General features: G+C 50.6%; 3 protein-coding genes and 1 long non-coding RNA gene across 6 annotated transcripts in view; 1 reads left to right on the top strand and 3 right to left on the bottom strand.

Annotated features, from left to right (window-relative positions):
* The window catches only part of PANK4 (pantothenate kinase 4 (inactive)), a 25,775-nt gene extending 17,520 nt beyond the window's left edge, over window positions 1–8,255 (bottom strand). The window contains exons 1-5 of one of the 2 annotated variants that reach the window (XM_064172128.1): window positions 8,110–8,255; window positions 5,461–5,543; window positions 4,049–4,257; window positions 1,575–1,758; window positions 815–907 (exon numbers count right to left, since the gene is read on the bottom strand). In XM_064172128.1, the coding sequence (XP_064028198.1) occupies window positions 815–907; window positions 1,575–1,758; window positions 4,049–4,257; window positions 5,461–5,543; window positions 8,110–8,230 (690 nt within the window). In that variant the 5' untranslated portion in view covers window positions 8,231–8,255. Of the gene's footprint in view, window positions 1–814; window positions 908–1,574; window positions 1,759–2,082; window positions 2,458–4,048; window positions 4,258–5,460; window positions 5,544–8,109 lie in introns of those variants that run through there. The other variant, XM_064172129.1, reaches the window with a different exon arrangement.
* On the top strand, window positions 2,661–23,821 carry LOC135190609 (uncharacterized). Its single transcript, XR_010308572.1, has 3 exons — window positions 2,661–2,788; window positions 19,876–20,027; window positions 23,603–23,821. It is a non-coding gene; the product is annotated as an uncharacterized LOC135190609 (long non-coding RNA).
* HES5 (hes family bHLH transcription factor 5) lies at window positions 9,142–10,863 on the bottom strand. 2 transcript variants are annotated; one of them, XM_064172134.1, is made up of 3 exons: window positions 10,782–10,863; window positions 10,492–10,657; window positions 9,142–10,392 (listed from the first exon to the last, which is right to left on the bottom strand). In XM_064172134.1, exons 1-3 carry the CDS (start codon window positions 10,833–10,835, stop codon window positions 10,139–10,141), a joined length of 474 nt encoding a protein of 157 aa, XP_064028204.1. In that variant the 5' UTR covers window positions 10,836–10,863; the 3' UTR covers window positions 9,142–10,138. The 2 variants fall into 2 exon arrangements, with proteins under 2 accessions (XP_064028204.1, XP_064028203.1); XM_064172133.1 differs by having other exon boundaries at window positions 9,142–10,657.
* LOC135190607 (transcription factor HES-5-like) lies at window positions 18,865–19,920 on the bottom strand. The gene is made up of 3 exons (XM_064172135.1): window positions 19,855–19,920; window positions 19,379–19,559; window positions 18,865–19,168 (listed from the first exon to the last, which is right to left on the bottom strand). Exons 1-3 carry the CDS (start codon window positions 19,918–19,920, stop codon window positions 18,903–18,905), a joined length of 513 nt encoding a protein of 170 aa, XP_064028205.1. The 3' UTR covers window positions 18,865–18,902.

Raw genomic sequence — 23,821 nt, 5'->3', positions numbered from 1 at the left:
CACACAAAACTGCTGCAGGTGTGGGGCTTGCCTCTGCCATTTCCTTAGGGCCTGTGTAACTCCACCCCTGACACTTAGGGACACCCCTTTAAGCCATTTGGATCTCTGAGACAGCAATAAACCAGCATGAGAGCTGAGTTAGGCAGAGCAGTGCTAAATCAGGCCTTATTCTGGCAGGTCACCAATCTCAGATCTAAGTGATGAACCCCTGAAACCAGCCTGGGTAACAAAGACTCAGAATTCCTCCCAGACATTTGGCAGTAATTGGCTGCTCTCTGCTTTGCCTCTGCAGATAGCAGTGCAGGAACCAAGCAGACAGAAAAAAATTAACAAGCCAGTTTGTGGAGGCTTCTTTTCTGCATCACAGACATCATTTGTCCTTGGTGACAAATTCCTTCAGTCCCAGGTAGGATTTTGCCACCTATAAGCATCTTATTATTTTTGCCCCTATACTCTACTGGTCCCCTTTTGCATTGAAATCTCCCTTTCATGCAGCAGAAGCATTGAAAAGATGAACCTAAGTCAAGGATTCATCCTTGATCAAAGAGTGCAGGAGCAGAAACACCTGAAGGAGAGTATGAAAGTCATCCTGAGCACTGCAGAACTATCTGCTCTGTCCCTGTATGAGGGCAGCAGCTCTTCAGCAAAAGGTAAACCCTCCCCAGGAGACAGACAGCAGCTTTCTCATCTTCTAGTACCCTGATTTTGCATTTCCCATACAAACCCTGCTTAAAGCAATTATTTCCCCCTCTTGACAGAGCTCAGCATTCCAACAGTTCAAGCTTTCTCTCAGCACCCCATCCCGCATGGATACCTTTGTTTTTGTGAGCAGAGCTCCAAGCCCCCAGAAGGTTCCACCTCCAATTGAGCTCCCTCCAATCCACTCAAATTTGTCTTCTGTTTCTACCTGGCAATAACACAAAGCAGATTTGTCTAGAAGGTCCTGGAACTGTCATTATAAAGACACAGTCAGGCAGCAGTCCCTGAAGGTGTTCAAGAAGAGAGTGGATGAGGCACTTAGTGCCATGGCTTAGTTGACTGCAAAGGGTTGGGTGATAGGTTGGACTGGATGAGCTTGGAGGTCTCTTCCAAGCTGTGGATTCTGAGATTCTGTGGGCTTTCTGACCAGTGGCATTAGTGTGAGTGGAACTGTTTCACTGTGTAAACATCAAGGGAGAAGCTCTCCAGTGCTGCACTTTCCACATAGTCATACCAGGAGCAGTTTCTGAAATCTTTGTATTTAATTCTTGGCCAATAACTTTAAACACAGAGTGAAAATCTGGTCCTCTCAACAGTGTATCAAAACAAACAAACATCCAAAACCACTCTGACGTGGCAGCCTTTGTCCTAATTTGTTAGTGGAACAACTTCTCTAAGCATCACATGAAATGTGATTAAACTGTGGTAGTGGATGGGAAAGAATTCACAGCTCGGTAAGGAAGGTGGAAGAAAACCACTAAATCACTGCTTTCTTTCCAAACCCAAGAAGAGACAACTACAAATCTAACCCAGTAAAGATGTTTCAAGGTCACCTTCACCAATGTTTACAACAGAACCTTTTAGCCCTCACTCACCTTCACTATAGAAACCCCTGAGCCAATATTCACCAGCAGGTAAGGGAAAATGTTGGGGTGGTTTGTCTGGAACCGGAACTCTGTGTCTGAGTCTTTCTGGTATGCAAACACTTCATGGGGTATGTTCCTCAGGACAAAGTTGCAGCCTTTAATTAAGCAGGTCATTACATCTTCTTTATCTACTCTGGAGGGAAGGGGGAGAAAAAAAAATAACCAACTTCAATGATTTTCACAGTGCTAGTGACAAGCAAGTTCTTAAAGGCTCTACACAAAGCATAGGGGCTCCCACCCCAGCACGTGGCAAAAAATCCACATCTCTTAAGCCAGGAAAAGTTAGGATGTTACATCTTCCATGCCAGAACACACAGCCCCAAGTTGCCTGTGGTTACACATGAATCATCCTGTCACTGAAAACAATCCTGCTTCTTCACACTGCTTCTGCAGAGCCCTGCTGCTGCCCAGCTTTGTGTGCACCCAAGCCACGAAGTAAACCTGGAGATAAACCTACCTGCAAATTCACCTGACAAAGCAATGTCCTAACAAGTAATCATTTTCTATTGCTCTTCCCCTTCCTTCTCAGTAAAAGAAACAAAACCAGTCCCCTCCTCAAAATTTCAGCCTTGTTTATGACAGATTAAAGTGACTGTGAGGAGCCTGCTAGTGGGATTGCCAAACACAGGAGGAAAAAAGCCCTCTCCCAAGACCAACAGGCCTCATAGCTGTACATATGCTGAAGGACATGACACAGAACTTAAGATAAGCTGCATGATGTAGTGAAGTCAGCTGCCACTTCTGTAAAGTTTACTGATTTGTGCTAATTTTCTTTCATGTAGTGCCACAAAGCCTTGCTGAAAACACTCAGCCAAAGCTCAGCCATCCCAATTCATGCTGCATGCTTGCCAGGATGGGGCAGAGGCTGCTTTTTGGGGCTGTGGACCAATTAAGTAGGTCATGAGGACAAAAAGATTCACCAAAGAAACAAACCCCAGGTGATCAGAAAAGGGAGAACTGCCTCCTTGTTTTGGTTAATTGGTATTTAGTAACAGCCAATCAAGGACTCATGGAGGCTGGGTTGAAAAGTGGTCAACAGAATCCTACCTATCAGGGGAAGAAAGTTATTTGAGAAAGCAGAAGATGAAGTCACCACCTTAGGAGCTGAAGTGCAGAAAACTACAACAGCAGAGGTGCTTGGAAGGTGTCCCCAGCAACAGCAGGTACTGGTTTTATGCTGGTGTAAATTGGTGATGAGCTTATCTGTCCTTACAGCAGGTTTGTGGTGTGGGGTGTTTGATAAAGGTGTTTGAATAGTGAATTTATCAGGCTGTAAATTCATGAGGCTGCCCTTTAGTCTCCTGCAGGCCTGTGCTTCTGCATGGAGCTCAGGTAGCAGCTGTACAGTAAGTGGTGGTGCTGTGTTAATTGCTGCTGAGTGTGAGGTGCTTCTGCAGCTCTAACCTGAGAGCCTGCTAGAGTGAGCCCAGAGGAGACCACAAAGGTGATCCAAGGGCTGCAACACTTCTGCTGTGAGGACAGGCTGAGGGAGCTGGGGTTGTTCAGCCTGGGGAGAAGAAGACTTCAGAGGGCCCTGAGAGCTGCCTGCCAGTGCCTGAAGGGAACCTGCAGAAAGGCTGAGCCCTCACAGTGGGTGTCTATTATGGTGTCTTTCTTCATGGCTTCTAGCAACAGGGCAATGGGGAATGGTTTGAAGCTGAGGGGCAGTAAGTTTAGAGTGGATCTTAGGAAGGAGCTCTTCAGTATGAGGCTGGTTAGAGTCTGGAACAGGCTGCCCAGGGAGGTTGTGGATGTTCCCTCCCTGGGGGTGTTCAAGGCCAGGTTGGATGAGTCCTTGAGCAGTTGAGTCTAGTTGAGAGGTGTCTGCCTATGATACGGGGGCTGGAAGAGATGATCTCTGAGGTGCCTTTCAACCTGAGCCATTCTATGAACCTAGATCAGTATAAAGGTTAGGCATATTCAGAGAAAAGTCTTTGCCAGCAATATTTTGGCTTGTAAGAATGAAGCTGTCCTGTGGATCCAGACTCAAACTAGAAAGACTGACACAATTCAACACACCTCAGCACAAAGACTCCTAAGTAAAACTCCTAACAGTGAATTTATTAACTACAAATTTCACATAGGGCTTAATTTTATATACCACTGTAGGGTTTGTGTCTCTGGATGGACAGAGCTCCTGTGGAGTTCCTGTTTCCTCCTTTTAACTTCTCCCTGAAGCCTGTGCTCCTGGTTGGCTCTGTTCCTGACACTCTCCTGTCAGTCAGTGATACAGTTATCTTTCTGCAGCTTTTGCTCACTGCCAGCCCAACTCAGCCTGCTCTGACCCAGATGCATGCAAACACTTTCCCCCCTTCACTCAGGATGTGGATGGTTTTGGAGGGCAGATGGGCAGGTGGAAAGTTACTCTACTAAAATCTCCTTCAAGTAGAAGCACTCCAAAAAGTGTAAAGGGTTCCACTTACTTCAGCCCCAGTTTCTTCTCAATAAGATCTTTGAATTTATAGGCACCACCACCTGTAGCTTTGATGACTTTTGTCTCTGTGTTGACAAGATGATCTTTGATGAAATCTAGGCAGGTTTCAATGTAAGTGTTTTCAAACTTAATGAAGTGAAGTCGAGCTGTAATCTCCTCCTGAACTGAGATTTCATACAAAGGCTCATTTTCTATGTCCTTTAAAAGAGAAAAGCATCTTGTACATCACTCAAATCCTTCTGCAACCACGTTATATGCTGAGCTGAACATCAGTATCGTGCTTCCTTTGACTGGGAGCTGCAGGAATGCTATCAAAATCATAATGGAGCTAGCACAGAACAATGCAGCTTCAACAGATGTGAATTTTCCTTCAGCTGAGAATGTAATCCATTCTCCATGCATCAGACATGCACAAGATATCTCTGCATGAGAAACTGTTTAGCAGCAAGTGTGGCTTTTTAACTGAAGCACTGCACTTACCTGTCTAGAAAATAATTACCTCAAGCACTGACTGGCAATAGAAGCACTTCTAGGAGGCAGAGAGTGGAACTGAGTTTGCCTGTGTGTGGGCTGCACAGCTCTGAAGCCCTGCAATCAGTCTTTCAGTGAACACATATGGATCATCACAGGAATTGAGATCTAAACCTATATTGAGCTTACAAAGTAAAAATAATTGCCAAGCCCATGCTAATGGCTAATTTCTCCTGGAACAGGAAGGGCTTCATCCAGAGGCACTTGGGACAAGCTGGATATGTGAGCCCAAGCCAACCTCATGAAGTTCAACAAGGCCAAGTGCAAGGTGCTGCACCTGGTTTGGGTGAGGAGTGGCTCAGGAGCAATCTAAAGGAGAAGGACTTGGAGGTATCAGTTGGTGACAAACTCCCCAGGAGCCAGCACTGGTCACTGGCAGCATAGAGCCAGCTGTGTGCTGGCTGCATCCAGAGCAGGGAGAGCAGCAGCAGCACAGGGAGGGGATTCTGCCCCTCTGCTTTGCTCTGCTGAGACCCCACCTGCAGCACTGCCTCCATTTCTGGTGATGTCCCTGCCCATGGCAGGGGGGCTGGAACTGGATGATCTTTAAGGTCTCTTTCAACCCAAAACATTCTATGAATCTATGAAATGTGAGCCACAGACTCATCTGAGCTGCAGTACAGCTCTTAGGGAAGGCTGTGTCAGTGCATCCTAGAATGTGGGTTGAAAAGAAACATTGCTGTTGTGATAGCTTCAGAGTAACAGGCACTAGAGGAGGTCACACTTACAACTTACTCTACAACTTCCTTATAGTTTATAGAGAACAAGTTACTAGATGGCTTTCAGGTGAATATTCTGTTCTGAGAAGCCAGTCCAAGAGTCACTCTCAAGAGTCCATTGTTTGCTACTGGTTAAAGATACAATTCTCACCTTTCCAGAATGATCAAAGGATCTCACTCGTGCCACTTTGTGCTGCACAGTGGAGTAATAAGCCAACTTGGTTAATGACCCACCTGTGAACAAAAAGATGGCAAGTTATGATTAATGCCTCAGCCTGGAGCTAACAATATAACTTCTCTTTATGTATGTTTTACCCAAAGAGCTCTTGGGTTCTAAGATCTCCTTGGCTCAAGCCATGTATAATTAAGATAAATGTATGATGAAGGAAGCCAGAGAACCTTTACCTAGAAATGGATTTGGCATGGCCAACTTCAAATGTGGAGCTTTTCCCACAAGCAGTGCAAGTAAAGTTTATGCCTGACAGAACCTAATCCCTTTGCCCTCTCTCTGCACCTGACCTGCACAAGTGAGGTTATGAAATTAGGCTGAATAACTCAACTCATTTTCCTGAGGACAAAAAAAAAAGTACCTGCTGGTGCTTCCCATTAAGAAATAGCTTGAGCAGATAGTTGAGCCTGAAAGGAGGAGGCTTGTTAAAACAAGCTTTTGTTTCCTTTGAGAAAGAAAAATGCCTCTTCACCCACTCCTGAGTATCAGGATCCGATTAAGGTATCAGTTTGCTTCATAAACCTCTAAGCTGCTTTGGCTGTTGGAGAAAACCCCTTGATTTTAACTCAGTGTCAGAAGTACCCTGGGCTCTGCATCATAAGCATCCTTATCTACAGGCAGAGTCAGTTCTGACTTTGCCTCCCTGCTCACACCAGGAGCAGAGGGCACTTGGGGGGGTCTGTATCTCCGAGGGCTACAGGCCAATTGAACTGAACTCTGCAGGTGTTGACTTGCCTCTCTGCCAAAGATCTGGCACGTTGCTCCTTTCAGAAGGACAAGTGACAAGTGACTGGCTTTAAAGTCCAAACAGTAAATAAAAACTTGGCAATCATAGAGTGGTTTGAGCTGGAAGGGACCTTAAAAGATCACCTAGTGTTGGAGTGCCATGATGTTTGCACAACACTGATAACGGCAGAAGTGCTTTGGCAATCAATTTGTCACCAGATAAATGGAATGCAAAGCTGTGCTGGATGCATTTATCCTCTTCCTCTCCCAGTTTTTAAAGATTTAAATCCACCCAGAACACCAGCTGAGACATGTAACCAGGCTTTATAACTAATCCCACAACTCTAATTCCAGTCTGACCCACAGAAAGGACCCAATTCCAGCTGTTATGGGAACAGGCACAAAGCAAGTGAGCTTCTGGAGGAGTTAAGCAGGTTTGTGCTATGACAAGGACTGTGCTATGATGAATATCTTCCCACTGGGCAGTGAGCCTGCATCTCCCAGCACAGCGTTAACCAGGTGACTAGTGGAGGCTTGCAACACGGTACTGAGGCTGAAGAGCACTCCTGGCTTCCACACTAAACAGCTCCACCGACCCAGCAGCTGCAAAACAAGCAAGGGGTGTGAACTGCTGGCTTGGGTCGTGCAGATCTCCACAGAACAAATGCTAATCCCTGCACAGGTGAAGTTGTTGTTAAAAGGCTTAGCTCAGCTTTGTCCCAGCGTGGCCCCAGACCAGCACAACTCCCTGCTGTGGTGCTCAGGTGTGCACTGCTCTCTCTGTCCCTCGGTGCAGTCTGTTGTACAGCCTGCTGTACACCCAGCGATGTTCTGTTCCCAGGCTTATAACAGGACAAAAGTAAACAGCTTCAGGTTGTGCCAGGGGAGGTTTAAGTTTGATATCTGGAACAATTTCTTTCCCAAAAAGGGTTGTCTGGGTCTGGCCCAGGTTTCCCAGGGAAGTGGTGGAGTGGCCAGACCTGGAAGGTTTGGCAAGCTCTGTAGATGTGGCGCAGAGGGATACGATTCAGTGGTAACCTGGCAGGGCTGGGTTAACTTGATCTTAAAAGGTCATTTCCAACCCAAACAATTCCGCGATTCCACGGCACGGGGTGTGCTGAGGAAACAAGTACAGCCAGCTGCTGTGACAGGCCCCTAACCCATGCCAAACGCCCTCATCTCTGCAGCCACCCCGCTCTGGCAGGGCAGCTGGCACCGCAGCTCTCGCCAGCCCCGCCGCTGCCACAAGGTCAGTGTCAGGGGCACACTCAGCGCCCTGCTCGCTGCGGACAGGGGTGGTAGGGGGAAGATCCGCAGCGCTGCTGCTGCCGCCCCACTGGGGCCTAGGGCAGCCGGTTCCCGTGTATCGTCCTCCCTCCCGAGGTCGCTGCGCGACCGCCGCTCCCGGGGGTCGCAGGCTTCGATCCCCTTCGTGCAGGATATCCCAGTGCCCTCCGGACGCGCTGGGGTTTCTCTCCCCACTTCTCGGCCAAGGGCAGCCTCAGGCTGTCCCTAACCGGCCCGTTAGCAGCCGCGGGGGGCACGCTGGGGCTTGTAGTGCCGCTCCCCGCCTCTGCCCCGCCGCCGCCGAGCGGAGGGACTCCCGCTCCCGTCGTGCCCCGCGCCGCCGCCCCGCCGCGGGGGCTGCCGGGAGCTGTAGTGCACCGCGACCCGCCCGCCGCGACCCGGGCGCCTCAGGGGACTGCGCTTCCCGGCGTGCTCTGCGCGCCGTCAGCCCGCAGGGGCCCGGCCCGGCCCCCCAGCGGGCGAGAGCCGCCGCCCGTGCCTCGGCCGTCGCCTCCTCCCCGCCGGCCCCGTCCTCCCCGCCGCTCCCGCCTCGGTTACCGATGTCTATGGCGAAACGTTTGGCGTTCTCTAGGTTGCGAAAGATTTCGTCGGGCGGGAGGGTGATGCTCTTATCCAAACTGCCGTGACCGCCGCTACCTCGCCCGCCCCGCTCCGCCATTTTGAACGCGACCCACTCCTCGGCTGGCCTCATCGGCATGCAAATGTATGCGCATACATCTGCATACTAACGAGCCCGGCGCATAGATTATGCGAATGAGGCGGGAGCTGGCGGCGCAGGCGCAGGGCTCGGCCGTGAGGTGCTGCGCAGACACAGGGTGCTGGCGCCAAGTGCCCTCTGGCAGAGGCCATGGAGCGGTGAACCCCCCCCAGCAGTGCACAGATGCGAAGGGAGAGCGGGAAGGGAATGAAAAAGGACACGGCAGAGACACGCAGAACTGACAGAGCCAGCAGAGAGCGAGTTTGCAGCTCGATGGCTTGGGCAGCATCAGGCCCCAGCAGAGCCTTTGCAGCCTGCGACCCCCTGTCAGCGTCTCTTCGCAGGGTCACTATGAGGGCAGCGCTGCTTTGCCAGCAGCTGTGTGCCTCCTGGCTCCTGCACACGCACTCTGAGCAGCTCTGTGTGTCTCTCCTTTAGACAAAGCATTCCCAGCCCTTCAGCCTGGTTTGTGGCTCTTAGATGTGCCATGAGAACAAGCGACGCACGGTGAAGAGCCTTAGCAAGCAACCGATCAGTCCCGGGGATGTTCTGTCTGGGGCAAGGGCATCAATTTGCCTGAGCTCAGCCTTGCAGCGACCTTTACTGCCAAGTGCCTTGGCTCTGAATTTCCCAAGAACTTAATGGTTTGGGATACTTTTTCCTTGCCTTAAGAGAGGTAGGGTTTGGTATTTCAGAGGCATTTATTCTCTGCCGTGAAAAACAGCATCGCAGGGAGTCCCCAGGAGCACAGAAGCAGTGAGGCAGCCAAATGCCAATTCGAAGCACCTTTTGCTTTTACTGAGACCCTTGCCTCGTTTCCTTTTACCCCAGGGAAATCAGCTATGCAAACTACAGAAGAAAGAAGCACTTGCTGGATTTGTCAACTGGATTTTTATTTATTGTGTGTACTGTAAAAGGTTTCTGCCCCTCCTGACGTGCCCAGGGTGATTCCTGGCACAGGTCGCACCGTTGGTGCAGCTCACACATAAAACACGGCGCAGCGTCCCGCAAGGACAGTAAGGAATTCGTTCTCCCCTGCTGGTAGGGTACCAAAGAGCAAATACAATTTGTACACCTGCCTTTCATGAAAGGCTTTGATAAGTAGCTCCTGTAAAATCGACAGCACAGCTGGAACTTTTCTTTCCTATAAGGATATGGAGCTGAGCTTTTGCCTTTATAAAAGGCAAACGTATCCTGAACCTCACAAGCAGTACCCTCGCGTTGTGAGCAAGACATCCCGAGGAATTTCCTCTACATACTTTGGGTTATGGTTTAACTATTATGTTGTTTTTTTCCAGAGCATGCTCAATACAGTCTACAAATATCATAGAACCCCTTCTGACCCCCCACAGCAAGGCTAGATTTTCACAGGTGTCCAGTTTGAGCAGCTGCTCTGCTTGAGACACCACCCCCCAGGCCCCATAGCTGCAGCCAGGCAGTACAGGTGTGATAGCCTGGGACGTTTAGAAGTGTCTCAAGTGAGGCAGGTCAGAGGGAAGGGCTGCTGCTGAATGGACACTTGTGAAAATGCTAGCCAGAACGGCTCAGAAGTTACTGCTTTCTCAACAGACATACATGTGCAACCTCACTAAGGTTAAGAACAGGCGGTGTCCTTCTCTGAACAACACCTCTTGGTCCTCCTAGCAGGAGGAATACATCTCACGTCCTTTGAGAACAACTTTCTCTCCACGTGGTGGGATCATTTCAGTCCTTCTGGAAGAAGGGAAGCAGATATCCGAGCACAGCAATGCTCTGCCAAGGGGAAATGTTCTTCCCTACTCTTGAGAGGAGCGGGGGGACTTGGACGGCAAGTCACAGTCTCCTCTGGAGTACAGCAATGTCCAGGAAAGCCGTGGGCATGCTCTTGGGCTACCAAGGCCTCCAGAGGCTGCAGGAGGGTTTCAGTGCTGCCTGTTTTGCTGGGGGCTGGTGGGTGGAAGGCGGTGCAGAAGAAGAACCAGGGTCCTTGGGCGCTGCTGGTGGCCTCTGGAAGTGGCAGATGAGCTTCGTGCGGGTTTCTGTGCTCGCCGAATGGAGAGACAGGAACTGCAGAGCTTCCTTGAGGCACCAGGCGTACCCCTCGCAGTAATCCTGCTGCAGGCTCTTGGCGGAGGCTGCGAAAGCTGTGGGGGCAGGGAGGAGAGAAGGGTTACACAGGGAGACTCGGGCTGGAGCTTTGCCTCGAAGTAAGGACAGCAGGCACGGCTGGGGGATGCGCTCACCTCGGCTGTACTTCAGGTAGCTGACAGTCATCTCCAGGATGTCTGCCTTCTCCAGCTTGGAGTTGGGCTGGTGCCTCTGGAACTCCTTCTCCAGGAGCAGCTTCAGCTGCTCGATGCTGCTGTTAATCCGATCCCGGCGCAGTTTCTCTACAATGGGTTTCCTGAGCTGGAACAGAAGGGGAGGAGAGCACAGTTAGCAGCGAGCCTGCATCCCTCCCGTCGGCATCACCTGCGGCTGGGGGGCTTCAGCCCTGCTCAGCTCTTTGCCCTCACGCTCAGCAGATACTTACTCTGTTCTTCTCTTTGGGCGTTAGGATTTCCAGGGAGAGAGCAGTGGGTGCCATTATCCTGAGTGCTGGTTTCAGCTGGGAGCTGCTGGTTAGCGGGTGCAGAAGGCAGCAGCCAGTGCCTCTATTTATACGCCCTGGCTGCATACAAATGTCTGGGGCCTGAGCGACTTTGAGTTTCCCACAGTCGATAGCCAATCCCTGCGTGCCCTGGGACAATAGAGAAAGCATCTATTACAGCATGGCAAATTGACTGTGAATTGCCTGGGGATAATACCCCGCTCCCAAAGGAGCAGGTGGACTGGGCAGCGTGGGACACAATAGGGCTTGGCATTAGGGCGCTGGGGTAGGAACGTGGGAAAGCCTTTGCCGGCATTATCATCAAACTCCTGCCTGATGTTGGGGACCTCAACATCTCAATGTGCTGCCTTTTCCCAGGCTAGGCTGAAATTAAGCACAGAAGACTGATCCCTGAGAGAGATAAAGCTCTGTGCCCACGGCCAGGAGAGAGGCTGAAAATGAAAAGCTGCAGAATTAGAGGGACTAAACCTTTTCATTGACATTAAACCGTGCTTAGATGAATACAGTACCAGATAATTTTGGGGCAGCTAAAGGCTAAAATTGAGGGAAGAACCCTAAAACCAATTGGTGCTGAGTGCTAGCTTGGAATATTTTCCTCTCCATTGTGTGAAGTGCCCTTATAAGTTATATTCAGAGCTCTTCCTTGCTTTTGTTTGGGTAATCTGGGCTTTCCTACTGCAGCCCGTGACATGTAGTGATTATGGTGCCCTTCCCTAACGTGTCCTGTTTAATTTCATGCCACCTTGTGAGTGCCTCACTGTGCCCCTGGTCCTGAGTCTCCTAAATGTGTTTTCCTTTTGCACAGTACTGAGACACAGTAAGAAGTCAATTTTTGTCTGTGACTTTGCTCGTGAATGGAGTGTAGATAGAGGTGGTGGGAGAGCCTGTGGCTCTGCTCGGGCCAGAGCGTGTGCCATGTGTCTTGCACTGAACACAGGAAAGGGACAGGGAGGCTCCAGCATTAAAGCTGCCCGTTTGATATTTTATTCCAGGCTATTCTAGGTCTGCTGCTCCTCCAGGCACAGTCCAGCTCAAACCCAGGCACTTTTCAGATCCATCAGGCATGTGAGGCCTTGTGCTGACAGCTGCCCAGTTATGCTGTCTGCTACATCTGTTTCAGCTGTCAAATGTGGAGCTCTGTGGGTTTAAGTGGAGTTGTGTGTGGACATAATCTTCTTTTTCCTTAATGCATGTTCCATGCTCAAGAGGCTAGAATAGGGAGTAAACCCAGGCTGTTGCTAGCAGGGTTTGACTACCTGCTCCTTACTGCAGTGATGCTCATGAAAGCTTTCTTTCCACTGTCTGCTTTTCAAAACCTGGAAGGAAACTTTTCATTTCACAGTCTGTCACCTGCCCTCAGCATCCTTCAAGGTCTTTAAGCCAGGGCTAAAAGCTGTGTCTGTGGGTACACAGCACACACAGGGCTGTTGCATAAAAGGACATGAACCTGCAAGGGATCATCCTGTAACTAATTATTAACCTGCAGCTTCCAAAGCTTCTTCTACCTTCCTGGCTTCTTGTGGCAGTGACGTTAACCTCCAACCCTCCTCCTTGCCCAGCCCAAAGATGTTTCACCTTCAGGTGGATCATAAAATGCTTTAGGATGGAAGAGACCTTTAAAGGTCATTTAGTCCAGCAATGAGCAGGGATCACTTAGGGTGCAGCAACTTTAGTTGTTGATGGTAATCAAAAACCTGCACAGGGAGGATGAATCCTGTCCAGGATCAGCTCCTTGAATTGTTTTGTCAGCTTGTGATCGGCAATAATGCTGGCAGCCAGGGCAGTTCCTGTCTCTGTGTGCTTGTGCCATTCTTTGAGCTTGAAGTCAAGCACGGGAGGCTTTGTGCCTCCCTCTCAGGGGGCACAGGAGATGCAGTGGGCAGCAGGTCATGCCACGCACCCTATCTGCTCACAGCAGTGGGCACAGGGAGCTGGGAGGGAAGCTCTGACCCACTTTTCAGCCTTGGAAATATGACATGAGTGGTTTTAAATAACGCCATCCTGTCCCCAGCACAATGGCCCTTGGACTCCAAGGGGCTAAAGCAGCTCCCCCTGATTAAAGCATTATCCCTGGCGTGGAGTGCTGGGCAGATGGTGCAGCAGGCGTTAGCTTTCTTCGGCAGCCCCGCGCAGGCACACGCCTTTTGTCGACAGTTTAACAGGGTGAATGGGGAGATGTGGGAAATCCTGGGAGCTCTGGGCTCACACCATCTGAGCTGAATGGTGAACCAGGCACGCTGCCTTCAGCCAGCACTCAACACCCCCCGCCCCGGCCTCCTCAGCTCCCAGCTTCTCTCCTCCTCTCTCTGATGGTTCGGAAATGACAGCAAACCTTCGATTCCTGCTCTGCTTGCTTCTCCTACCCTCTGTGTAGTGCTGATGGGTAAAAGATAAGGAGATATCCCTCCCCCTTGCCCTGTTATGGCCTGAAAATGGATTTCCAAGCTAATGGTAGAATCAGGGTTGGAAGGGACCACAAGAATCATCTAATTCCAACCTGCCTGCCATGGGCAGGGACACCTCACACTAGATCAGGCTGTCCACAGCCTCATCCAGCCTGGCCTTAAACACCTCCAGGGATGAGACTTCCGCTACCTCCCTGGGCAGTCTATTCCAGGATCTCAACACCCAGCTTGTTCCTAACAGCCAGTCTGAATCTGCCCATTTCCAGCTTTGTTCCATTCCCTGCAGTCTTATCACTACCTGACATCATAAAATGTGTCTCCTCAGCTTTGTTGTCAGCCCCCTTAACATACTTAAAGGTGGGGGCTGGAAGGGACCTTAGAGCTCATCCAGTCCAACCCTCTTGCCAAGGCAGAATCACCTAGGGCAGGTCATACAGGAACACAACCAGGTGGATTTTGAGTCTTCCAAGAAGGAGATGCTTCAGAATGATGAATTATCTGAACTAAGGCTGTCCCTAGAACATATTTGTTACAGAGCTGGCTGCAGCCTGGGCTTTCTGCAAGGATTTCAGTAAGGGAAGTGTTAAGTCTGAAAGCAGTTTGCCCAGTTGGAGCTTTTTAAAGTCTCCTCAGGCAGCCTGAAAAGTTTGGCATCCAAATCCTTGTCACTGTCCTTCATATCCATGGGAGCAGCTTGTGTCTCTGTCACTGTAGAGGCAGAGTGCAGGATTGTCTCAGGCTCAGCATTTCCCTGGTTTTGAAATGAAGGATTAAAAGAATCAAGTGGCCAAAAATTGCCAAAGACGTAGAGCTGAGTAAACAAAGTGCCACAGTGCTGCCTTCTTGAGGTAGGGAGTGTGAGATCTGGACCCTCTCCTGCGAGGTAACAGCTCTGGCACGGCCTGAGGCTGCTTGCTCAGTGGCCTTGTTTCTCTGTAGATCACATCATCGCAGTCTTGAGCTGCATCAGGAGGGTGCAGTCTTCAAAATCCTAGGTGAAAGCAGGGAGGTGTCTCTGTTCTCACTCGGTGTGTGGATAGTGGAGAGTGCAAGGGGAAACAGCAATCTGCAGGGAGTTGAAACTGTCTGTACTTCCAGAACTCCATGGCAGGCAGCACATGGAGCTGCTCCTAAGCCAAGAATTCTGCACTGGTGAGACACCACTTGGAGTACTGCATCCAGGTCTGGAGCCCCTGGTGCAAGAGGAATAAGGCTGTGCTGGAAGGTGTTCAGAGAAGGGCCATGAGGATGAGCAGAGGGCTGGAGCTGCTCTGCTGTGAGGAGAGACCGAGGGAGTTGGGGCTGTGCAGTCTGGAGAGGAGAAGGCTCCCAGGTAATCTTATTGTGGCCTTTCAGTATCTTAAGAGGGCTACAAGAAAGCTGGGGAGGGACTTTTTAGCCTGTCAGGAAGTGATATGACTGGGGGGAATGGAGCAAAGCTGGAAATGGGGAGATTCAGGCTGGATGTTAGGAAGAAGCTCTTCAGCATGAGGGTGGTGAGAGCCTGGAACAGGTTGCCCAGGGAGGTGGTGGAAGCCTCATCCCTGGAGGTGTTTAAGGCCAGGCTGGATGAGGCTGTGTGCAGCCTGATCTAGTGTGAGGTGTCCCTGCCTGTGGCAGGTGGGTTGGAACTGGGTGATGCTTGTGGTCTCTTCCAACCCTGACTGATTCTATGATTCTATAACCACTATGTCAGCTGTCTCCAGCTGCAGATCTCACCACTGCACCCTGAGCTCTGGTGTGCAGCCTGTGTGCCAGAGATAGCTTTGAGTTGAGGGGCAACCAGAGAGGAGCCAGGAAAGACAAGCAACCAGCTAACCCCAAGAGTATCATCAATAGGCTTGTGTCTATTATAGTCCATACAGCAAAGCACCTGGAGGACCACGACCCTCGGAAGCTGGTGCTTGGCCATGGAGCTTTCCTCTTTTGGTTTGTGGGTGATGATTTCAGCCCAGGTGCAGACATACTACACACTCTAGTGCTTATCACACCATCTAGCAGCCCACTTAGCTGCTCATGGAGGGATGATCTCAGTGTATTAGCGCAGCAATGAAGGTGACCCATCAGAAGAGTCCAGGAGGGCAGAATTTCTCTGTGAGTGCCACACAGATTTAGAAGCAGCGCTGCTCTCTGTGGGGCTGCACTTGGAGCACACAGCTTGATGGCCTGAAGCTTTCCTTTCTCTGTCACTTCCACAGTATTTTCAGTTGAGAGCATTTCCTACACCCATGGCAGCCTGCCTCCCAAATGCCTCTGAAGGTGTTTTGAAAGAAATAATTACGATTCCCCCCCCTCCCCACCACCACCACCATCACCTCCACCACCCTGTGCCTTCCCTAAATGGTTTAAAATCTTTCTGACAAGCCCTCTCAAGACACCTATTTAGTGTCAAAGAGCATAACGTTCCCAAGTTTTAAAAGGGCTCCGGCATAATACTGATGGATCAATGTGCTCCTTGGGAAAATAGCTCTCCAGATGGTCCATGGGGACAGGAATTGCAGGTCCCCACAATGCGGGGGCAAGGAGCGGCACTAATGCGGGCTGTTGTGAGGCACGCTTCCTTTGTGGGCTCTCTGAATGGCATCAATGGGGAGCAAAGTGTGGGAAACTCGGAGAAACTCAGGCCCACACTCTGAGGTTAATAGGGGCTTTGTCAAGGGAGTATTCCTGGGCTGTGGGATCAGCATAATCAACAACATCTTCCCTAAGGGTGGGAATGGGTTGGAGCAGGGGAGAGTCACCTCAGGGGAGAGAGGAGCCATAAGAGGCTTTGTGTTCAATTATTAGAAGTGATAATAATTAATAAATTGTAAACATAACCTTTGCTGTGCTGGGGCTGGTGAGAGCAGAGAGCTGGCTTTTGGCTCTCAAGTAATTGGTAAACTAAAGCCCGGAGGGGCCAAGGCTTTGGCTGCTGGAAAATAGGAGCAGGGCACTTGCACCAGCCGTGAATCAGACCCCCTGCCGTGAGAGGAGGCTTCCTAGTGGGGTTTGGCTTCTTCCCCCTGCTCATGAAGGAGCTTCTTACTGCTAGCAGCAGGTCTGCATCTCATCTACACTGACAGCTAAGTATGAGCAAGCTCCCCCCACCATGGCCAGAGCAAGGGGATAATATGGTGTCAGTGTGAACGAGACTCAGACCTTGTGGGCTGAATGGCTTAGCTGTGCCTCTCCAGGTTTAGCCCAGTATGACCAGCAGAAGTTCTGGGCTTGGAAGCCTGTGGTCTCACCTGAGTTTTGCACAGTTGTTTTCACAGCCTGTTCTGTGTGAGCCTAGAACCAGAGGGACTGGGTTTAAATCCAGCAATCTTCAGGTTGTGCTTTTCCCCTTTTCCCTTTTCCCTTTCCTCTTTTCTGCTTCTGCAGTCAGCTTTAAGCTAAGTGCAGCGATGCTGCCAGCTCTGCTTACTTGGTACCTGCAGAAGATTCCTGTCCACACACCAGCAGCAGCCTCCTCCATGCCACATTCCCAGTTCCTTGTAGGGAACAGTCAGCTTGGGGCCTGCTTTGGCTGAGTCTGAACTCCCCCAAACTTCCTATCCACAAATTGCCTTAATTAGGCTTGAATTAAAAATGCACAGGCATGGATGAGCAGCTTGGATCTCGCTGGCGTTCAGAAGCTTCTGCTAACTGCCAAAGCCAAGTTGAGCACAGCAAGGTGAAGTGACTTTTTTTTTCTTGTCAAGATCACTAAGCAACCACAACATCTAAAAATACCTCTTCTGAATTCTTTAGGAGTTGGTGAAGAAGAGCTAACGTCTCTGGTGTTGGTAGCAGCCCATGATGAGCTGCAGAACCAACCCCCCCCACCCCTCTGTTGCATTGGCAAAGGGATGGAGAGCACTTAACCAGCCCTGCATTCAGGGCAAGATAATAACCCAAATGATTCACAGCACAGCAGTGGGGTGCACCAATGTGTTCCTCCCCTGGCTGCCAGGCTTTTGGGGCCTTTCCATATGTGTGAGAGGGGTTCATCACAAATCAAGTGGGGACTGGCCAGGGGCAGCTAGCAGGGTGTGAATGCAGTTTGATCTTGTTGGCAGAGCTGAGTTTGCTTTGTGCTTAACTAAGCAGCCGTTTGCCCAGATCAGACCTCCAGAGTTTCCTTTTGCTTCAGGCAAAAAGCAAGGAAACTTTAGGGATTGTAGAAAGGAAGCTTTCCAGGGGTGGCTTTCCCAGGCAACCTGAGGGGAGCTGAGCTGTTGGCCAGAGGTGGGTCATGCTGTTACCCCTGCAAGAATGAGTGTTCCCTGTCATCTATCCGAAGCAATGTGCTCCTCTGGTTAGATTGTAGTGTGGTGGAGTGATTATTTGTTCGACTTGGGGAGTGGCAAATCCTCACTGAATTCTTCTTAAGGAGGAGTGAGTGAGAGCTGTTGGGGAAGTGCTGTGCTTTGGTATTGAAGGTGCTCAAGGATGGCTTTAGGATTCTCTTCCCATTCTTTTCTTCCCACCTCCCCAAGGTGAGGCTCCACAGAGCTCTGGGCCACCTGATCTAGCTGAGGATGTCTCTGCTTACTGATGACCAGATGACCTTTGGAGGTCCCTTCCAACCCAGGCCACGCTATGATTCAAACACCTTCTGAATCCCTTTTTGCTTATCCCCTCTGCGTAGCTGTGTGGGAGGTTGCTTCTTTGCAGGATCTGAAATCCTGTTCTGCCAGACGCATACCACCAACAGAAACCATGTACTGGAGTGAAGAGCTCAGGAATGGGCCATCTCCTGACAGCTTGCCCACTGCAGGAGGAGTCTGCATGCCACACTTAAGCCAGAGTGGCATCTGAATAACGTCAAACCAAAGGATTAACGACTCAAACCCTTGTTATGACTAAAACCATTTTTATTGTACTGTACAGTGGAGACGCCAGAGCTGAACATCACACAGGATGAATACATCACAACTTTATAAAAGCTTTTTAAGCTCTTTAGCATGTTCAGTGAATGATTATCGAGCACTTCATGCCTCCCTTCCTCCCCCCTTAAGGTATATCTCAGGTATTTCCTTTACAAAAGGCATCAGTTACCCCTCAGCTGAGAGCAGCACAGGCTGGCATGGAGACAGTTTTACCCAAGAGCTCTCTCCTACCTTTCTGTAAGAAGGAATAACTAAAAATAGCACAAGACCTTCAGAAGAATCAGCATTTCTTAACGTCTTTCACTCAAAAGGTAAAGGCTCAACAGTCTCTTTATGATACAAAATACATTCTTCAAAGTGCTCCTTCTTTTAGGAAGGTCAAGACATTAACTGGAGACAATGGAGCACTTGAACCAGTGACCCAGGGAGGCAGCGGGAAAGGTTCCCACTGACAGCCGCAGGCTCGACAGCCCTGCCAAGCAGAAGTCTGGTGGGAACCGAAGGGCATTTGGCTGTTTTTAAGTCACTGCAGAACTTGCTCCTCTCTTTGGCTAGGAGCCACCAATAAAAGCAGCCAATGTGCTGCAAGATATACACCCAGTCCTTCACTGTGAAGGGAAACTACTCAGCCACCCTCATTTCTTGTGACAGAAAAGCAATACCCCCCCCCCACACACACACCTTTGGAAAGCAATGTTTCCTACTTGAAAGAGGAGCCAGGAAATCACAGGTCCCTCTAGGGTTTGTAGCAAAACACAGGAGCAAAGCAAAGCTGGGCAGGTCTACCAGGGCCTCCAGATGGTAGGAGCAGCAGCCAGAGTCTTCTGGGCAGGTTGCTTTCTGGCCAGTGGAGCAGGGGACAGAGGTGAGCTGTGCAGAGCAGGAGGGTAGGTGATGTCTGCAGCCATCTGAGCTTTGCAGAAGTGCTTGATGAGCTGCAGCTGGGTCTCCTTCCTGGGCTCACAGTAGGACAGAAAGTGCATGGCCTCCCGGAGGCACCGCAGGTAGCCGCTGTTGAAGTCCTGCTCTGCGTGCTTGGGAGTGAATGCTGGAAAAGAGAGAGAGGAGCAAGTGCAGGGGGTTAAAATCACCACCAAAACAAGGGGTGCTTCAGTGATTCGTGCAGGAAGTGTCCTTCAAGAGTCCCTGAGCCTTGCTCATGGGACTTGACCTGACGTGTTACAGCCTCTGCATAGCTGAGAGGGCAGAGGCCTGTGGGAGTGGACTTTGTGGTGAGCAACACAAGCTCTGCACTCACTTTGGTCCTGCAGCTGGCTCTGCTGCTTCAGGTAGCTGACAGCCACTTCCAGGATGTCTGCCTTCTCCAGCTTGGAGTTGGGCTGGTGCCTCTGGAACTCTTTCTCCAGGAGCAGCTTCAGCTGCTCGATGCTGCTGTTAATCCGGTCGCGGCGCATCTTCTCCACCACCGGCTTCCTCAGCTGGAAGAGATGGAGCAGGCTGCTGAGGATTTTCTGACCTGGTATCCCCTTCTGCTGCCCTCACACACTCACAAAGACACTTTCTCTTGCTAGCAGAGCTTGGCAGTGCTGTCTGCCTGTTCCCTGCTCAGTGTGATTTTTTTAACGCTCTGTGGAGTCTCCTTTATCTCTCTTCCACTTTTCCATCATCCCCCAGCTCCCTTTCTCCCTCCATGTCTCACCTTTTCCCATGCAGCCTTTCTGTGGCCCAGAGCACAGGCCAACCTTCCCAATCCTGTCCAAGGGCTCTACTTACTTTATTCTTTTCTTTTGGCAGCAGTTTCTCTTCCATGTGGATCAGGAGAGTGTTACTGGGAGCCATTCTTGGTGCTATTGGCCTTGGTCAGAGACCCCCACGTTGAGCACAGGACTCTGCTTTGGCTGTCACCTCCTGCCTCTATTTATACCTCAGGGAGTTCCAGCAGATTTGTGAGTCTGGGGGTTGCTGGTGTTTCCCACAGCCCTGCAGCCAATCCAGGCACGCAGCTGAACAATAGGGGAAGCATCTATTAGTGCATGGTACATTGATTGCAAATGCCCTGCAGAGAGTAACCTTCTGCCCACGCTGGCTGGTGGAGTGTGCAGCGTGGCTCTTCAGGGCTGCCCAGGGAGCTGGGAAAACACTGACCCTCCAGCTGGTTGTCTTGGATCAGTTGCATTCCTGAAGCCCTGCATGTGCCACTCACATTTGTGGAGCGCAGGAAGCACACTTCTGGGGGAAGGTGGGGAAAGAAGGGGAGCACTGTTAGGGTCAAAATCACCAGCACCGAGGACATCTCTACTCCTTCTGGAGAGGGCACTTCACAGCTGGCCTCCTGTGGGTCAGTGTGGCTGTTTGCATTGCTCCATGCAGGCCCTGCAGGGTTAAGGGGTGAGCTGTGGCTCTGTCAGCAGTGTGCAGTGACAGCTCTGTCTGCCTCTTTGGAGATGGTGGGGTGTGGGAAGCACAGAGGGAGTAACTAGGGAATGGGAAGCCAAGGGAAATGGCAACCTCTGTTTCCCTCTTCACACACAAGGGCTGACAGCTCCTTGCACCAGGGTTCCTACTGCCTTCCCTGAGGACAGCCACACACCTCCCAGCAGAACCTGCCTTGTGCCTGCCACCCCTGCAGCTCTCTTTTCCCTTTTCTACTCTTCTCCTCACATTTCCTTATTCATTTACAAGAATGAGTGAGACAGACTCATAGCATCAGAGTCAGCTCGGATTCTCTGGGCCTTGGGAAGCCAGAGGCAGGTCATGAATGAAATGTAGTAGCTGAGGCACATTTCTGGACCTCAGCAAGGAGCTCACTTCTGCGCCTTGCTTGATATTTCTGGTGTGTTCTGGTCTCATCTGCTCAGGGAGTATCACCAAACGCTGGATCTGTTCCAGCTTGCTGAACACAGACTTGCTTCCCTGTGTAACCTTCAGCAGGTCATCCCCACTCCATTTTCCTATCTGGGAAATGGAGATTTGGAGCAAATGGAAATGGAGCCAAAACTAAGCAAGCTTTATTCTTTTTATGGTAAAGGCAAGAAAAAAGAAGGAAGCTGTGTGGCACTTTAGGTCACTTCTGGGTTTATCCTGTGAGAAAAATCTCTGCCTAGATTCAGTCCTTGAGGCAGCACCAAAAATAACCCAAAAGCTACCTGAGGAAAGCTGTGCTGCATTCTGCCACCTGAGCAGAACCTGCAGTGCCCAAGGCAGAGGGGTTTTGGTCTTCTCCCAGTGCACTGCTTGTGCATGGGAGTGTGGCTGGGAGCCTGGAAATGGAAATGGAGGGAAGGGTGCAGTGAGGGAAGAAAGCCAAAGACAGTTTCTGACATGGAAACCTTGAAGTGAAGCCCGAGTTTAATGGGCAGTTGACAGGGAGGTGTCACTGCAATAGCAGGCTTGGTGGGTCTCATTGTATGGGCTTGAATGGGTTTAGGCCTTTGTGAAGGGCAGATGTTGTCCTTGGAGCCCTTTATTCCCTGTGTGGTGGGAAAGCCAGGAGACAAGACATCTCATGAGCACTTTGAAGCAGGCAGAGGATTATGACACAAAATAAGATCCAGCTCAGGGATCATGGCCTGGCTTTCACCAGCTGTAATAAGGTGTTGCCCTTTTCCCTCTGTTCCTTGGCTGATCATCCTCCAGCAGTTGATGTTCTGTCTTATCCCTCCCCTAGCGAGGGTGGCAAGCCTTGAATCTGGGAGCTGACAGGTAGGGATGTACCCAAGCTGGTTGAAGAGGCTCTTCAGTGTCAAAGCCCATCTTTTTCCCAGCTCCTGAGAGGCAGCCCTGACCTTTATTGCTGCATTATAACTGATAGCCAGATGGTCTTTTGGGAGTTGGATTCTTTCCCTTGAAATCATTCAGGCTCAAGCAGCGTCACTAATGTTGTGAGTAGTTGCAAGGCACACTTCCATTGTCCTGACAAGACATGTTAGCAATGGGGGAAAAGTATGGGAAAGGCAGAGAAATTCAAACCCACACAGCCTGCTGCTAATAACTCCTTTGTGGAGCCTGCTCCTCTGGCAGGGCAGGATGAACTCCCAGGGTTTCTGTGCCGAGTCAGCCTTGGCTGCCATGCAGGCAGAGGTCTGTGCTTAGCAGGAGGAAGGGGCAAGGGGGCAGAGACAGTGGTTGATATGACTGAGGGAGCTGGGATTGGTTAGCCTGGAGAAGAGAAGGCTCAGGGGTGACCTTATTGCTGTCTACAACTACCTGAGGGGAGGTTGTGGCCAGGAGGAGGTTGCTCTCTTCTCTCAGGTGGCCAGCACCAGAACAAGAGGACACAGCCTCAAGCTGTGCCAGGGGAAATTTAGGCTGGAGGTGAGGAGAAAGTTCTTCCCTGAGAGAGTCATTGGACACTGGAATGGGCTGCCCGGGGAGGTGGTGGAGTTGCTGTCCCTGGAGCTGTTCAAGGCAGGACTGGACGTGGCACTTGGTGCCATGGTCTGGCCTTGAGCTCTGTGGTAAAGGGTTGGACTTGATGATCTATGAGGTCTCTTCCAACCTTGGTGATACTGTGGTACTGTGATGCAAGGGTGGCCAGCAGGAGCACTGAGCTCCACTGCAGCCTGCCTGGCCTGGGGGCTGCTGCTTGCCTTCACCATGCTTCAGCTTGGTAGGACAGGACTGATCCTTGTGCTTCTCTGGCACCACTTGGGGATACTGCTGAACCCCTGATGAGAATGGAGGATGTGTCCTAATGCCTAAGCCACTTGGATTTTACAGCCATAAATCTCTGCAGTGTTACCACATCCATTCATCATCCTCATATGCTCATAGAATGGTTTAGATTGGAAAGGACCTCAAGGATCATCCAGTTCCAGCCCCCTGCCATAGGCAGGGACACCTCCCACCAGAACAGGTTGCTCAAGGCCTCATCTAATCTGGCCTTGAACACCTCCAGGGAGGGAGCAGCCACAACCTCCCTGGGCAACCTGTGCCAGTGTCTCACCACCCTCACTGCAAAGAACTCTTTCCTAACATATAGTCTGAATCTTCCTTCTGCCAGTTCAAATCCATTCCTCTTCATCCTGTCATTACAAGGCCTTGTCAATAGTCCCTCCCCAGCCTTCCTGCAGGTCCCATCAGATACTGCAAGGCCACTCCAAGGTCTTCTCGAAGCCTTCTCTTTTCCAGGCTGTAGAGCCCCAACTCTTGTAGCAGAGCTTCTGCATCCCTCTGAGCATCTTGGTGGCCTCCTCTGGACTGGCTCCAACACTTCCATGTCCTGCTTGTGTTGGGGGCTGCAGAACTGCACCCAGGACTTCAGGTGGCATCTGATGAGAGCAAAGGGGGAGAAACCCCTCCCTTGCCCTGGGTGCTGCCTGTTTGAGATGAGCCCTAAAGATCCTCTGACAGCTTCGAACTTAGGAGCCACTGCTTCCTTTGGTGTCACAGGTGGAGGAGCCCCTCAGTGTACCTGACCCTGCTGCCTAACCATGCTCTGCTCAGGGTTCCTTTTCTCACTGTAAAGCACATTCCTCCTAGGTTTAATCTTTAATCAGGGCTTGTTTCTTTTTTCCTTCAGCTCCAGAATGTTTCATATAGTGCCCTGCCCAGTGCACAGCTGAAAGAAAGCAAACTTTGATGATGAAGGAACATAGGAAGAGGCAGTTTGAGCTGCAGTCTTCAGGGTGGTTAGCAGCTAAACCCCTTTCTACAGCTGCTTGTGTGGGTGACCCTGGCGTGGCCCTGCACCTCTGACAGAGTCTTTCTGCAGTGATTATTACAAATAATGAAAAATTAA

The sequence above is a fragment of the Pogoniulus pusillus genome, chromosome 36 (genome assembly GCF_015220805.1).
Source record: "Pogoniulus pusillus isolate bPogPus1 chromosome 36, bPogPus1.pri, whole genome shotgun sequence".
NCBI lineage: Eukaryota > Metazoa > Chordata > Aves > Piciformes > Lybiidae > Pogoniulus > Pogoniulus pusillus.
This window is presented reverse-complemented; position numbering and strand designations above follow the sequence as displayed.